This window comes from Ranitomeya imitator, chromosome 2 (genome assembly GCF_032444005.1).
Source record: "Ranitomeya imitator isolate aRanImi1 chromosome 2, aRanImi1.pri, whole genome shotgun sequence".
Lineage (NCBI taxonomy): Eukaryota > Metazoa > Chordata > Amphibia > Anura > Dendrobatidae > Ranitomeya > Ranitomeya imitator.
In genome coordinates this window covers 110,219,568-110,236,942 of record NC_091283.1, presented here as the reverse complement: position 1 = coordinate 110,236,942, position 17,375 = coordinate 110,219,568, and the positions used below count along the sequence as shown (strand labels likewise).

Below are 17,375 nucleotides of genomic sequence, written 5' to 3'. Positions count from 1 at the left end.
TGGGCTCGGCGGGTGAGGGGGAGCGGCGGCTGTGATATACTTACCTGCTCCTGGCGCTGTCCCTCCATGTCCCATGGTCTGCGGGCAGCGCTTCCTGTGTTCAGCGGTCACGTGGTACCGCTCATTAAAGTAATGAATATGCACACATATTCATTACTCTAATGAGCGGTACGTGACCGCTGAACACAGGAAGATGCTCCCGAAGACCATCTGACAGTGAGACGGTGCCAGGGACCGCGCCGGGAGCAGGTGAGTATATCAGGGGAGGGGGAGCATTGCGCGATAGTCACCTTCCACGTTCCATCGCTGCGCGCTGCTGTCTTCCGTCCTCTGGCTGTGACTGTTCAGGTCAGAGGGCGCGATGACGCGATTAGTGTGCGCGCCGCCCTCTGCCTGAACAGTCAATGCCGAGGATGGAAGACAGAGCAGCGCGCAGCGATGGAATGTGGAAGGTGACTATCACAAGTGTCGGGGGCCTGAGCGAAGAGAGGTAAGTATGTGATTTTTTTATTTTAATCGCAGCAACAGCAAATGGGGCAAATGTATGGAGCATCTTATGGGGCATATATGAGGAGCATCTTATGGGGCATATATGAGGAGCATCTTATGGGGCATAATATGTGGAGCACCTCATGGGGCCACAATGTATGGAGCATCGTATGGGGCATAATGTGTGGAGCATCTCATGGGGCCCCTAATGTGTGGAGCATCTCATGGGGCCACAATGTATGGGGCCATAATGTGTGGAGCATCTCATGGGGCCATAATGTATGGAGCATCTCATGGGGCCATAATGTGTGGAGCATCTTATGGGGCCATAATGTGTGGAGCATCTCATGGGGCCATAATGTATGGAGCATCTCATGGGGTCATAATGTGTGGAGCATCTTATGGGGCCATAATGTGTGGAGCATCTTATGGTGCCATCAACCTTTATGCAGCATTGCATGGGGCAAATGTTTCTATGGAGCATCTTATGGGGCCATTATTAACCTTTGTGCAGCATTATATGGGGTATATTTTAATATGGAGCATCTTATGGGGCCCATCATGAACTGTATAGAGCATTATATGGGGCTCCTGATTCAATATGGATATTCAAAAACACTTAACCTACTGATGTCTCAATTAACTTTACTTTTATTGGTATCTATTTTTATTTTTGACATTAACCGGTAGCTGCTGCATTTTCCACCCTAGGCTTATACTCGAGTCATTAAGTTTTCCCAGTTTTTGTGGCAAAATTAGGGGGGTTGGCTTATACTTGGGTCGGCTTATACTTGAGTATATACGGAAGTTATCAGCAACCCACAATCCAGACTGATGAGACCATACAGGGCCCAACCCCATGCCTGCCCCTGCCTGGCTGGAATCTATATATATATAATTGTCTAAGGGTTTTTCCGTCTGTCTGTCTGTCTGTCTGTCTGTCTGTCCTGGAAATCCTGCGTCTCTGATTGGTCGAGGCCGCCAGGCCTCGACCAATCAGAGACCGGCACAGCATCGACGTAGAAATCCCGCGTCTCTGATTGGTCAAGGCCGCCAGGCCTCGACCAATCAGAGACCGGCACAGCATCGACGTAGAAATCCCGCGTCTGATTGGTCGAGGCCGCCAGGCCTCGACCAATCAGCAACGGGCACAGCGACGATGATGTCATAAAGGACGTAGACATCCCGCGTCTGATTGGTCGAGGCCAGGATTGGCCTCGACCAATCAGTAACGGGCACAGCGACGATGATGTCATAAAGGACGTAGAAATCCCACGTTTCTGATTCAGCGACGGGCACAGTATCGATGTAGATGTCATAATGGATGCCATGGCGACGATGATGTCATAAAGGTTGCCTCGACCAATCAGCGACGGGCACAGTCTGCCACGAATTCTGCAATCATCATTGTCCATATACTACGGGGACATGCATATTCTAGAATACCCGATGCGTTAGAATCGGGCCACAATCTAGTAGAACAATAAAGGGGTATCCTTACTAAAATGCTAGGTTTGCCATAAGTGTCTATGCTATAAATGTTGATTGTTCCAGGGCTTGAACCCCTACTTATATTTACAACATGGCAGCAATGGGAAGAGGGAAAGAATCAGCTTGAGATGTGTGCAGCACCCTCCATAACAGTCCATATGGGCTACCTCTGAACTCCCCCCCAGCCTATTATAGTGTGGAAAATCAAATATATTCTACCAACATGCCATAATATTCTGTCATGGAATTATCCTCGTTTCAAAGCTTGAACATGATAAACAAAATCATACAAGTAAATAATATATTTCACGTACATTTTTTTTTAGATAGTCTCTATTCTCACTACATTGAGGGATACTGAGAAATTGGGTCTACAGTATAATGGCAGCTCCCGGAAGTTACAAGTTTTTTCATTTCTACACTCTATGAACATATTACTTCAACTGAAGACTCCTTCTAATTTGAAAAGACATGATATTTCTTCATTACCTTTTTCTCCTTTCCTCCCGTCGGATCCATGAATGCCATCTCTCCCAGGTAATCCATTAAATCCTTTAAGTCCAACACCACCAGAAAGCCCAGGCAGACCGGGCATTCCCGGAAAGCCAATCAGACCTGAAGAGCCTTTATCACCTGAAAGTGGAAGAGCCAGTGTGGAACATTTTATACATGTTATCAGGTACGGACTGGGGCTGAAGTTCAGCACTGGCATTTGAAATCACACAGGCCCATGTTGTCCCCGTCCCCAAGCACTAGATAGGGTACGTTACAAATTTTTTCCTGGATGGAGGAAAGGAAGATTTACTACAAGAACAATATTTCTAATGATACCCGTGGCCTGCTGGGGTAAGTGATGGAGTCAGCGACTTTGTGCTCCGACACAAGTCTTAACAGTATGGGTATCTTGAGAACACCGATTCTGTTAACAACGCTGCAGACAAGGCAGCCCATGACCAGACAGGCCCTTCTGGCATTTGCCAAAATTGCCAAATGGCCAGTCCGTCCCTGTATGTTATGCAAAGCTATCAATATATATCTACCATACATTTCTAACATATTGTGAATAATTTTAAAGAACCAACCTTTAGGTCCTGGGAAGCCAGGTTGAGCATCACGGCCAATTGGACCTGGAGGTCCTGGAGGCCCTAAATCTCCTACGCGACCAGCATCTCCATTTGGACCTGGGCGACCTTTTGACCCAAATGGGCCAGGAGCTCCTCTGTCTCCTGGAAAACCCTTTGCTCCTGGAAAACCTGAAATAAGATATACAAGGTTACAATCTGAAAACAAGAATGGAGACTGTAACAAAAACATCCCGTCACTTCTAGAGGATGCAAAGGAGCCAATGATCCTCCAATAGTGAACGGCAAGTGATGGAGAGCAGAACTTTCTGCTACATATAACCACCTAGCAGAAGGGACGTTAGCTGCAAAAGCATTAGTGTTCTAACACAATGATGCCTATCGCAAGGATTACTGCCGATATCACTACAACTGGCGGCAGTGAAACCCCTTATGATGAGATGTTCTCCATATTATTCATATGTGACTAGTTAAGAAAATGAATAAACTTGCATTAACACCGATCTGGCACAAAATTTCACAATACAACCTGTATTCAACAGATCTTACACCAGATGAGGAAGGTGTACTTACTTTAAAAATCCATGTTAAAATGACTACATAAACTTGATATGAAGATAGGTTGCTTTAGTCCTTTCTGTATAATGAAAAAGCTCACGATTGCAAATATATTCAGCCTGCACAAACCCAACATGACTGACAGCTGCAGCTTGTCCCGAGCAATGTCAGATCTCAGCAACAGCAGGGAGGAAGGACACTGAGGAGCTTTTAATCAAGATAGGTGAATAGAGATTAAGTTAAGCTTTCAAAAGGGATTATACAGTCATTCTGACATGGATTTCTAAAGTAAATACACCAGCCTCATCAGGGGTAGAGATCCATTTAACAATGCATGCAGTTCATATAGTGAAATCTGGTGACAGATCTGATTTAATAGAAGAATGAATAAACCCCATTTCATACACATATTAACGGAAGCACTGTCAGAAGAGTGGCATGCTTATATTCTGAAGATGGAACGTGTTGTTTAAGATCTGTGAAACTTTAAGCAGTATTTCACGTTCTGGTCAGATGAGATGATTTTAAGCATATTTTATATACATGAAACGCCAAACTCAGCTGCAGGCTATAGAAGAGGGCGCCGCACGTCGTGAGAGCAAAGAAAGCTAAGAAGAATTGCTTAGCTTTTTTATTAATGTAGCGGAAGAGAGTGGGAGAATGGATGTTATACCAGTAAAGTGCCCAGGATCGTAGACATTATGCCAGGAAGAGGCCCAGCATGGGGGACAGTATACCAGGAAGGATGGGGGACATTATGCCAGGAAGGGTCCCAGGATTGAGGACATTGTTATAGGAAGGGGGATATAATATCAGATAGGGGCCCATGATGGGGGACGTTATACCTGGATGGGGAGCATTGTTCCAGAAATTGGCCATTATGGGGGACATTATACGAGGAAGAGGCCCAGGACAGGTGACATTATACCAGGATGGGGGACATTAGGTCATGAAGTGGTCCAGGATGGGGGACATTATTATAGAAAAGGGCCAGGACGAGAGATATTATTACATGGAGAGTGAAATAGTGAACAAGTACGTCTTTATAGGATCTAGAACACTACAAAGTTCCATACGACTAACATGGAGGTGGGGGCACATGTCTACATTTTGCACTGGGGCCCATGGGTCTCTAGCTATGACACTGAGGCTTGCCCTGTTATAGCTTTATATTGGCTGGAGGGAGTTAAAAAATTGGTATCAAAATACAAAATTCAATTTATCCCAATTTACCCCATCTCCCTATTTGTGTAATGAGCAACAATATGTCTCAGTAGGAGCACAATGACAGTAAAAGTTCTATCTTCACTACAATAGCCAGGCTGGTGATCGGAGCCCAAAGAATGAAATACTGCTTTGCTTCATATTATCCAGTTTTTTATAGTAGAAAATATATATGAGAAGTGATTTTTTTTTAAGTTTGCATTACCCTCTTTTTCATTTTTGTACCACATGGAGACAATGCTTTTTTTATATATAAGGGGTGTCACCTGTGGCCAGTGCCCGCAGCATCAATAGCTGGGCTGTTAGTAGATCTGCTTTTATGCTAGAGAGCACTTTCTCACCTTGGCAGCCTACGTGAAGAAGCCGAAACCATACAGAATCACATCAAAATATGGAGGATTGGTGAAATTTGGAATAAAAGCATGATGAGGGAAAAACAGACAAAATGTTTGAAAGATAGCACATGGTGAAATGGAAATTGCCAGCTGAGTGATATAACAAAACAAATTAATCATTTTGTCTAGAAGAGCACCACATGGAAGGAAGGACATGGAAGATAACAAGAAAGGAGAGAATGATATTCCTGAGCTTCATCCGTGATTGTAATTAGCCATTTGATTGAGTTACGGTTAGTGATCAGAGTTAGAAAGTAACTACAAACAGAAATCTAGACAAGCGGATGAACAGACGAAAGACAGTGATTTATGAGACATCCACTACCATAACTCCAATATTCACTTATGATTATCACCAAAGTCAGTACATTTTAATTCTATTTATCCTCAATATCCTTAATGGGCACTACAATATGTAGATGTGCATTTCTTACCCCAATTATATATAGTCTATACTGCCTCTGTACAAATCCCTAGTTAGACCGCACATGGAGTACTGTGTCCAGTTTTGGGCACCGGTGCTCAGGAAGGATATAATGGAACTAGAGAGAGTACAAAGGAGGGCAACAAAATTAATAAAGGGGATGGGAGAACTACAATACCCAGATAGATTAGCGAAATTAGGATTATTTAGTCTAGAAAAAAGACGACTGAGGGGCGATCTAATAACCATGTATAAGTATATAAGGGGACAATACAAATATCTCGCTGAGGATCTGTTTATACCAAGGAAGGTGACGGGCACAAGGGGGCATTCTTTGCGTCTGGAGGAGAGAAGGTTTTTCCACCAACATAGAAGAGGATTCTTTACTGTTAGGGCAGTGAGAATCTGGAATTGCTTGCCTGAGGAGGTGGTGATGGCGAAATCAGTCGAGGGGTTCAAGAGAGGCCTGGATGTCTTCCTGGAGCAGAACAATATTGTATCATACAATTATTAGGTTCTGTAGAAGGACGTAGATCTGGGTATTTATTATGATGGAATATAGGCTGAACTGGATGGACAAATGTCTTTTTTCGGCCTTACTAACTATGTTACTATGTTACTATGTCTTTAGTACTCAAGTGCAGTAGAATGATATAATATTACAGAGTCATACTTAGATTGGGTTACTTTCTTGCCATATGGGGAAGAAATATGGTTTGCGCACTTAAATATATTACTAAAGTTGAGTAATAAAGATTTTCACGACCCAGAACCAGCAGTCACTTCAGTAATCCATGGCTATAGGACCATCGCCCTGAGAACTCCCTTCCTACTGTCCGGCATCGTCGGCTCCTCTTTCAATTAGAAGGCTTGGCGTGATGTCTTGCTTGCGTCTCGATGATGATGATAATGCACAGAGGCTACTAATCAGAACTGGAGCCATGGATGCCAGCAGGTAAGAGTAGGGATCTGGTCCAGTGGCCATGGACTACTGACATGAGTGCTGGATCAAGATCCCGAGAATCCTTTTGATCAACTCTATTAAGTACAATTTCTATAATGCAAATGTATCTGGATAAGTTAATGGCTTTTGAAGTTTTAACATTGCCAGATGTAAGGTTCTGCACTTGGTAAGAAAAAATATAAGAAATACAAGACAAGATAACTTACTAAATAGGAAAACCCTGGGTAAAACACGGGAAAGGAATTTTAGTTGACAAAAAGCCTAACTGTAGCACCCAGTGCCAAGCAGCTAACGCCAAGGCAATAATATAGTGTATATCTAAAAAGGCACACATGCTCATGATTAAAAAATAATGATGCCACTTGACAAATTAGTCATACCTTATAAAGAATATTGTATGCAAATTGCCTCTTCTGAGAAAAAGAGGACTTAAACTCTATAGCGCCACCTGTTGGAAGTAGCGATCCTACAAGTCACAATCAACCCTTTAACGAGACGTGGAATATGACTTAGGATAAAAGCCAAATCAATATCTCAATTCGCAGACACGGTGTTTCGGGCTGTTGGCTCTCGGCAGTGCGAAGCATGAGAACTAATTTGGCTAGGTGAGAGGCTCTGGACTGAGGTCTAAGGGATATCGTTTCTCCTTATGGAGAGTGACATACCATCTCTGGCTTGTCAAGGTAAGGATGCTTATTCGCCGTGCAATGCTCCTCTGGGAAATATAATATGCAAATTGCCTCTTCTGAGAAAAAGAGGACTTGAACTCTATAGCGCCACCTGTTGTAAGTTTTGAGTACTAGTGCACAAAAAAAATCATTGGAGAGCTTGAGCATGTTTAAAGATGGGTGACTAAACTATTAAATGTAATGAAAAGATGATCCCAGCTTGTGCAACTGAATTTAGAATAATCATGGAGTGGAGACCTGGTATCTACACAATCAAAGATAAACATTTGGATACACAAGTTTATGCAACGGTTTTATTTGTTTGTTTTTATTGGAGTGTGCAAACTACGAAGAAACACATATGGAAGCAAGGAGTAAAGGGACACGTGTGAATCATATGGATTTAACCTTATATTCATTAATGTACCCAGCAAAGAATCTGATGACAGCATTACACTCCCTAAGCATTCTCTAAAGCAGCTTCATAAGGTAGTCACTTGGATTGGCTTCCAATGAACAGGTATGCCTCGTGAAAAGTTCATTTGTGGAATCACCGGCCTTCAGAAAGTGATTGCGACCATCAGGTGTTAGTACATGGTTCTATTCAGACCTGAGCCCTTTTCCAAATATTCTAGCTCAGAATATGGCAAGAAACAGTTGACTAAGTAATGACAAACAACAGTCCAACATTTGTTTAATTCATGGAAGTCAGTTAATCCGGAACATTCCTAGAACCTTGAAGGGATCCTTAAGTGTAGTCATCATAACCATCAATTGCTGTGATGAAATTGGCTCAAATCTCAATCTCAGGAATGGATGACCAACAATGACCTCTGCTGGAGAGGATACAATCATCAGAGTTGCAAACTGACAGGCTGACAGCCCCTCAGACAGCAGCCCTCATATATAATGCACAGACATCAAGTAGCAGACACATCTCAACAACTGTGTAGAGGACTCTACAAGAAGTGCACCTTTATGGTCAAATTGCTGTAAAGAAGCCACTACTGATGACTGCAAACATGAGGATACTTGCTTGGGCTAAACAACACAAGGACTGGACATTAGATCAGTGAAAATCTGTATTGTGGTCTGAAGAGTCAAAATGTTAGATTTTTGGTACCAAGTGCCATGTCTTTGTGAAATGCAGAAAAGATGCATGGATGGTTTCTACATGTGCATGTGTGGCACCCACCATGAAACATAGAAAGGAAGAAGTGATCGTGTAGGGGAGCTTTGCTGTTGGTGCTTTATTACAAATTCAAGATACACTTACCCAGCATGGCTACCACAGCATTCTGAAATGACGTGTCATACCATCAGATTTGCATGTAGTAGGACCATCAGTGCAGTAGGACAATGACCGAGAACACATTTCCAGGCTATGTAACCGCTATGTAACCAATAGGGATAGGAATGGAGTGCTGTGTCAGACAACATGGTCTCCACAATCACCCAACCTCAACAATTGACTGTGAAGTCAAAGCATCAAACAATTTAAGCTATTCCAAGATGCTTGAGAGAATGCAAAGGGGATGTAACGCTGTCACCAGAGTAAAAAGGGTTACTTTGAGGAATCTAAGGTTTAGCACACATTCTGGTTTGTTTCACTGGTGTTTCTTTTCTTCCTTATTTCTTTATGTGTACCTTGGTGGTTTTGCTGCCTTCAGTCTGCATCTACAAAGTGAGCATTCCAATGAAATCCACTTTATGAGCAGGAGTCCAATCTTTTGATTGATAGTGTTATAAAAATAAATCGAAGGTTAATTCAGAGATCTTTTCCATCATCTATTTATACACAGAAAGCTATCAATAACAAGGGGGCACCCACTACATCTAGAGAAACAAGGTTTGCACACCACACAGAAGGTGATTCTTTTCTTTAAAAGCAGTAGAAAAAGAGTTCAAAATCTGCCTGGATGTATTTCTCGAGTACAACTTATATACTGCCAGCCATAATATCAATTTCTCATTGATCCAGGAAGTACATTTTAATCAATAGATCTTGAAATAATAGTAATTTCCACAATTGGATGTGTTAAGAAGTGTTCCTGTGCTGAGATGATCTTATAAATGTGCCCCTGCTGTGTACTGTGTAATGTCTGTGTCTGACCGTACAGGGACATGGGCTGATCATACCACAGCTCCTGGCCAGGGGAGGAAGCAAGAGAGTACAAAGACAGGACAGCAGGGGATCACAGACGATTCTTTTTGTGAGGTAAAACAATTCACTGCCTGTTTTTTGGAGAAACATCATTTATAGCGCGTTCATATAAAAGTCAAATAATCAAGGGACAATATTACCGGTGATGAAACATATTGTCCATTAATGAAATATCCTGTAATTGAAATATGTTGTCAATTACACTGGTATCCCACAGAATAATGGTATTGGCTTTTCCTACTGATACTGTTAAGCCTGGATGAGCTTTTTGAATATAACGTATGTGGTTTATTACCTTATAGTAGGCCATCCCTCCATTTCCTAGGACTACTATTTGGGTCTTTCCATACATTCTGTGTTATTTGTCCACCTGGGCCTTGCTCCACCTCTGCACAGTTTTATATGTAATATGTGGCTACTATTCACATTTGTAACATTCAGACATTACACAATTCTTTTTCTTTTAATCTGTTGTGTCACAGTAATCCATAGATCTGTGGCTGCTCCTTTTTTATGTCCCGCTTTTATTTTGTCCCCCTAAAGAGGACTATTATCCCTTTGTATTAATGTAACCATGAGTACAATAAATGGGTAGTAAAAACAATAATAACCAGAAATACATAATACTAAAATCATTATTAATAGTAAATCACAGTATAACAAGTATTTTTGCTGACTGGTGTACTTACCGAACTGTTACATTATTGCACTTGAGATACAGATACAAACTTTATCATCAAAGAACATCACCATTTAGTTGTTCAACATTACAATGGTACCATAAAAGTTTTTTCACTTAGCTATTATAAAAATAGGTCCTTTCTGACAAAAAAGGAAATGTAATGCTTTCTTTAAAATTTAGAGTATTTTTTACAGACTTTGATTTTCATACCTGGTGACCCTTGAAATCCAGTCTCTCCCACAGGACCTTGTCTTCCTTTTATACCAGCATCACCTCCAAATCCAGGTGCTCCTCTTGGACCTTGGTTTCCAGGAAATCCTGGATTACCTTTTTCCCCTTTAGCACCCATAAGTCCAGGGCGCCCATCTAATCCTATTAGGCAGAAACCAAAAGAAAACTCTGCATCAGAAAGAAATATAGTAAAGTCTTTATTATCAACTATTACATTGTGGAAACCATGATAACAATTTATCCATCATTATGCTATCCATGAACAGGCCAAACCCGCCTTCTTCAGCATGTCTTATCAATTATTTAATGTGTATGGAGGCCTCTGACTTTCTATTTACAATGCCAGGGAAAAGAAGGATTGTGGTGTTAAATGTCAACACCGGATCAATTTATTCTCCAGGGAAATAAACCTCTGCCAAAGGTGATTGACGTGGCATACTCACTTTTTCATATTGAAGACATATGAACTCATCGAGCCACCGCTATCCCATAAGACAGTGAGCATATGTGCTCAATTTAAAGAAGGAAATGAGAATAAGCTCACTTTACGGGGGAACAAACGGTGAGATATGTTAAAATGTGACATGATTGATGATCCTTTCTCCCAACCTCTGCTGTCAGGCATGTATCAATCTCACATAATATCAATGACCAATCATCCTACAGTTAATGACATCCAAGCACGCTTACTGCTTACCTTTCGGTCCATCAAAACCAGATTCTCCTCTAATTCCTTTATCTCCTATGACACCAGGTCTTCCAGGCTCACCAGGAGGACCAGGTTCAGCACCCAAAACTTCACCACGCGCTCCCTTAAAACCAGATACACCAGGAATTCCTGTCTTTCCTGGCAGTCCATCAATGCCATCCAATCCAGGAAAACCAACAGGACCGTCTTCCCCCCGAGGTCCGGTAAATCCTGAAAAACAAATGGGGCAGGCCATTATGAAAAATATTACATTACCTAGCCATCTTGAAAACTACATGCCTACTTGGTTCATACCTGGAGGTCCTGGGAATCCACCAATCCCTGGACTACCTGGCTGTCCTTTGGCCCCATCAAAACCACGTAGCCCAGGAATTCCTGAGAATCCTTTTTCACCCCTGGAACCTAACAACAAAATAATTCACTTAATTCTTTATCTTCTTTTAAAACTGGACCAAATATAAATAAATGCATTGCTGCTTACAAAAACCTTAACAGAAAATGCACGGAAAATTAAAATATCTCAGAAATTCCTCCCTCAGTCTCCTCCTACTCATCCTATTTTGTCTCATTGCACAATTAAAATGGAAACATATATGAAGAAATCTTCTCTGTGTGCCTCAGACATGTGCCGGTGTGTAGCCGAAAGACAACGGGCTGCAGCAGAAGTTCTTTCCATTGTGCCTTTTGCAGTTGATGATGGTGCTGGCTTCAACTGGCCATCTGCAAGTCTCATATTACAATTAAATATCAAACATATATAAAGAACTCTTCAGTGTGCCTCAGCCATGTCACTGTGTGTGGCTGTAAAGGTACCTTCACACTCTGCAACTTTACAACGAGAACGACAACAATCTGTGACGTTGCAGCGTCCTGGATAGCGATCTCGTTGTGTTTGACACGCAGCAGCGACCAGGATCCCGCTGTGATATCGCTGGTCGGAGCTAGAAGTCCAGAACTTTATTTCGTCGTCAGGTCGGCGTGTATCGTCATGTTTGACAGCAAAAGCAACGATGCCAGCAACGTTTTACATGGAGCTAACAACCAGCGAGAACGATAAGTGAGTCGCTGTTACGTCACTGGATCGCTCCTGCATCGTTCTGGAGTTCCTGTGTTTGACGTCTCTACAGCGACCAAAACAGCGACGCTGCAGCAATCGGCTCGTTGTCTATATCGCTGCAGCGTCGCTGAGTGTGACGGTACCTTTAGACAATTGGCTGCAGCAGAAACCCCTTTTGCGGTGACCTCTTTGCACTTGGTGAAGGGAGCGGGCTTCAACAGATAACCAGCCAAAGATGGAACTGATCTACAGGAAATTAAATGCTGTGTTCTCGACACAATCTTTGCAAGACTGTAATAGTGGTCATAAAAATGTATAACAATTCTAAAAATACCTGGAAGTCCGGGGTTGCCAGGAATTCCTGGATCTCCAACGTCTCCGGCAATTATACATGGCAACGTCAAGCCTGGCAAAACAATAATCAGTTAATTTATGAGCTATGACATTTTGTTCGCGTGCCACAACCAAACTTAAGAGGCAGGTGAAAACAACGGACGTGCTTTGAATGATTGATGCAAAAGCTGCTGTAATGTGGGTTAAGGCTATGATTTAAACATATCAAACATTATGGATGATGATTAATTTATGACCAGTGAATGAATCCCAAATGATGCAAAAGTGCCAATAAGTGCACATACAGCCCCTCTTCCTATATGTGAGAGCCCCACTATCTAATGTTCCATTGCTAGGAAATGATGCCTGGAAATGGAACAAATATAATGCATTATATTACTGTCCATTAGCAACCTTCAGCTGATTCTTGCACGGCACCCTAGCTGTGTAATCGAAGCCTGATGCGGTGGCTCAGATTGAAAAAAACAGGACAGCTGTGCAGAAACCACTTATTCTAATCATCTTCTGGCCAACTAAAGCTTAAAGCTACTGCATTTATACAGCAAATCTGTTTAGGTCTACTGGCGACTTTACAGTGCACCTATGCTTTGAAATATCATATAGTCACCCAATGATGTGGTGTTTTCTGGGATTAAATTAAAAAAAGCAAAGCATTTTAAAGGCTATAAACACCTCTAACACCGGAAATATAGTTTTACATAAGTTAGTGGTTTCGTAAATTTAAAAATAAGTTGTGCTAATCTTCTGCCTCCAGAGATCATTTTAACTTAAAGGGAACCTGTCACCCCCAAAATCGAAGGTGAGCTAAGCTGTAATGCTGTAGATAAGCCCCTGATGTATCCTGAAAGATGAGAAAAAGAGGTTACATTATACTCACCCAGGGGCGGTCTCGCTGCGGTCCGGTCCGATGGGCGTCGTGGTCCGGTCCGGGGCCTCCCATCTTCTTACGATGACGTCCTCTTCTTGTATTCACGTTGCAACAGGGCAGACAAAGTTTGCCTGCGCAGGAGCCGCAGCTTGACTATAAGAAGAGGACGTCATCGTAAGAAGATGGGAGGCCCCGGACCGGACCATGACGCCCATCGGACCGGACCGCAGCGGGACTGCCCCTGGGTGAGTATAATATAACCTCTTTTTCTCATCTTTCAGGGTACATCGGGGGCTTATCTACAGCATTCCAGAATGCTGTAGATAAGCCCCTGATGCTGGTGGGCTTAGCTCACCTTCGATTTTGGGGGTGACAGGTTCCCTTTAATGTTGGCATTACCAATGTGAGACATGTAATGACTGTCAGTCTGCTCTCCTGATCTACATGTCTCACATCCTTTTCATATTAAATAATCTCTGGAGGCAGATTCTCAGGGAGATCTATGTCCGGACCATAGATCTTAACAGCTCATTTACATACGCATTTCTCTGGATCACAGATATCAATGTATCATTTTATTCAGCTTCCTATGCCCTACATGCCCATACAGACGGCTTAGGAGGGGTGATCCTTCTGATAGATTCCATTTAATCTGTCTATTTCAATCTAATCTTTCAATATAACCTAATCTTTGTTTCTAAGAGTCTGGAATGAAAAGGCAGCATTCTGCAACATAACGAAAAAGTCTATTTTCTGCGCAGTAGGAATAAAAATGATAATTCCTGATAACTAGTACAAGTCTAATTAAATGGCATTTACACGCAAATCACAAGGAACATTTGCCTCATTGCTGTACGGGACCTCGGTCACCACTTTATACGTTGTCATACGTGTTTCATCTGCTACGTTAGTTACTATTGGCCCTTTTTTTACGTACAAGTGAAACATCCTTAGCTGCGATGGTGACATTAATAAATATAATGGAAATAAATGACTTTCGATGAGTTAGCAAGCAGCATGAAAGTTTGTTACAAGAGTCTGGCAATAGTGAGCGGAAGGCTCAAAGCAGCCATCATTCACCATTGCCCCACACTGTTCATTATCACAAGGCATTCCAGTACTGACTGGTTGATTGACATCAGAATCCAGCCCAGTGTATACAAGGTCACTGAGCAGAAACATTCCTAATAACGTCTACCAAGCTATGGATCGAATGACTAGATGTAACATGCATGCAAATCCAGAGGTTCCAACCAGAAGATCCCATGGATCTCACAGCTGACTTTATCTTCAACCTCTAGGATCTATCCTCTCACCTCCCTCTGTGACTAAGTCTCCATTACCAACATTGTCCCCGCAGCAGCAGTCACCTATACCAGTTAAGCAAAGGAGGACAGGTTAGACATAGGTCAGAAAATCTCTCCAGAGAGAAAGCTTTACAGCAGCACAAATATATTCACATGTCCACATGATAATGTGCATGTTTTCAGGCAAGTTACTCCTTATAGAAAGTTCGTCTGCATTTCCCAAACCTTTCGGCCTAGGCTTTCAGTCCAGAAGTATGTGTGCTCAACCTTTTGCAATGTTTCATAAAATGAGACTATTTCACAATTGGGCAGAGAAGAATAAGATGGATGACTCCCATCTATCATTCTGTCAATACTGACCTAGATTTGGTTTCCCCCTAGTACAACAGAATTATTTCTGCTGGTATCCAATTATTAGAGCATGTGGTGCTCTTTACTAATACATCACCATTGTAGTGAATATATTTGGCTGATTTTACAAGTTAAATATGCAAAAGCAGAAAACTGAAAATAATTTATTACACAAGCAAAAGCAGAAAGAGTAGATACAAAACTTTTTATAAAAAAAAAATAAATAAAAATAAAAGTTTGAGAAGCATAGACCCCAGCCGAGTCGTCGAGAGCATTGGAGATGTTGGAATGGATTCCCAAATCAACGGAGCTTGAGTCTATCACCATATTGCATCTGTAATAACACCTCCTGCTGACTTGTAAAGACCAAGTAATATACAAAGAAAATTATCTATACGGAGGCACAATAGAAACTATTTATGTTGGACTGACAGGAATACACTAGAAAGTAAGGGATCAAAAAAGCATAGAAAATCACACTACATACACGATTACACAACACACTTGGTATATTTAATAGTATGATCTGTATTCTCCAACATTCTAAACATTTGCACGCTGTTTATATTATACTCTGGAGGCAGGTGTGGAATAAATGCTGCAAACTACAAATGTTCAAAATATATATATATATATAAGTGTTAATAGTTTATTTATAACAATTAGCAAATGCAAAATTAATGAACAAAAGACAAACCTAAATAAAGTGAATATTTGGTGTGACCTCCCTTTCTCTTCAAAACATCATCAAAGTATCAATTTGTCTAGATACAGTTGCACACAGTTCTTGCAGGAACTTGGCTGGAAGGGTGCATCAAACATCTTGGAGAACTAACCACAGATCTTCTGTAGATGTCGCTTGTGCAAATGCATCTGTGTTTTCATGTAATCCCAGACAGACACAATGATGTTGAGATCAGAACTCTGTGGGGACCGTATCACCACTTCAATGACTCTTTATTCTTCTTTAGGCTGAATATAATTTTTTAGGACATTGGCTGTATATTTGAGGTGTTGACCTGCTGCAGAATATATTTGGAGTCCATCAAATGCCTCCCTGATGGCAATGAATGATGGGGAAGTATCTGCCTGTGTTTCTCAGCACTGAAGACACAAAGAAATGGGCAACACTGAGGACCATATATGCAGTGGTTGGACAAGGAAACTTAGTGCAGCAGATGAAAGACACATCATGCTTACTTCTCTTCAAAATTGGAAGATGTCCAGCAGTGCCATCAGCTCAGAACTGGCAGAACCAACAAGACCCAGCTAGACCCAGCTCCACCCATCTACTATTCAGAAAAGTCTGACTGAAAGTGGCCTTCAGGGAAGAATTGTGGCCAAAAACCATACTTTTGACATGGAAACAAGGTCTCATTATGGGGCTCATTTTACTGTATGGAGCACTATATGGTGCATATTATACTGTATGGAGCACTATGTGGTGCCCATTATCCTGTATGGAGCACTATGTGAGGCCATAATACTGTATGGAGTACTATATGGGGCCCACTTTACTGTATGGCACTTATTATACTGCACAGAGCACTATGGGGGCCTTTATACTCTATGTAGAACTATGTGGGGCTATTATACTGTTTGGATGACTATGTGAGGTCATTATACTGTATGGAAAACTATATTGGGTCATTATACTGTATGAAGCAGAGCACTTTTTGTGTGGCAATTATACTGTACGTAGCACTATGTGGGGCCATTATACTGTATGGATAACTATACGGGGCCATTATTACTGTGTGGAGCAAAATATGGGGCCATTATACTTTGTGGAGCAATATATGGGGCATATAATACTGTATGGATAATTTTTGTGGCTATTAAACTGTATGGAGGCCTGCGTGGGGATTACAGTAGGATAATACTGTGATGGGATCACCTTTCTTTACCTGGTGGATTGAGGGAGGGGGGTTCAATAGGGTCATCATACTGTGCGAGTGGAGATTACTGCTGAGGAACTCACCGTGGGGGTGTCATACTGTGTTTGGTGGCACTTTTGTTTGCATCAAAGTTATTAGAGGACTGGGGGGGGGGGGGTCTGCAATACCAAGATAGGTTATTACACTTGGGGCTATTTAGTTTGGAAAAACGAAGACTAAGGGGTGATCTTATGTTAATGTATAAATATATGAGGGGACAGTACAAAGACTTTTCTGATGATCTTTTTAATCATAGACCTGAGATAGGGACAAGGGGGCATCCTCTGCGTCTGGAGGAAAGAAGGTTTAAGCATAATAACAGACGCGGGTTCTTTACTGTAAGAGCGAGAGACTATGGAACTCTCTGCCGCATGATGTTGTAATGAGTGATTCATTACTAAAATTTAAGAGGGGACTGGA

General features: G+C 41.8%; 1 protein-coding gene across 2 annotated transcripts in view; it reads right to left on the bottom strand.

Annotated features, from left to right (window-relative positions):
• Positions 1–17,375, bottom strand: part of COL4A6 (collagen type IV alpha 6 chain) — a 362,338-nt gene that overhangs the window by 47,449 nt on the left and 297,514 nt on the right. Inside the window, exons 25-31 of one of the 2 annotated variants that reach the window (XM_069747144.1) lie at positions 14,677–14,730; positions 12,473–12,544; positions 11,376–11,483; positions 11,070–11,291; positions 10,352–10,513; positions 3,063–3,233; positions 2,470–2,613 (exon numbers count right to left, since the gene is read on the bottom strand). In XM_069747144.1, the coding sequence (XP_069603245.1) occupies positions 2,470–2,613; positions 3,063–3,233; positions 10,352–10,513; positions 11,070–11,291; positions 11,376–11,483; positions 12,473–12,544; positions 14,677–14,730 (933 nt within the window). The remainder of the gene's footprint in view (positions 1–2,469; positions 2,614–3,062; positions 3,234–10,351; positions 10,514–11,069; positions 11,292–11,375; positions 11,484–12,472; positions 12,545–14,676; positions 14,731–17,375) is intronic. The other variant, XM_069747145.1, reaches the window with a different exon arrangement.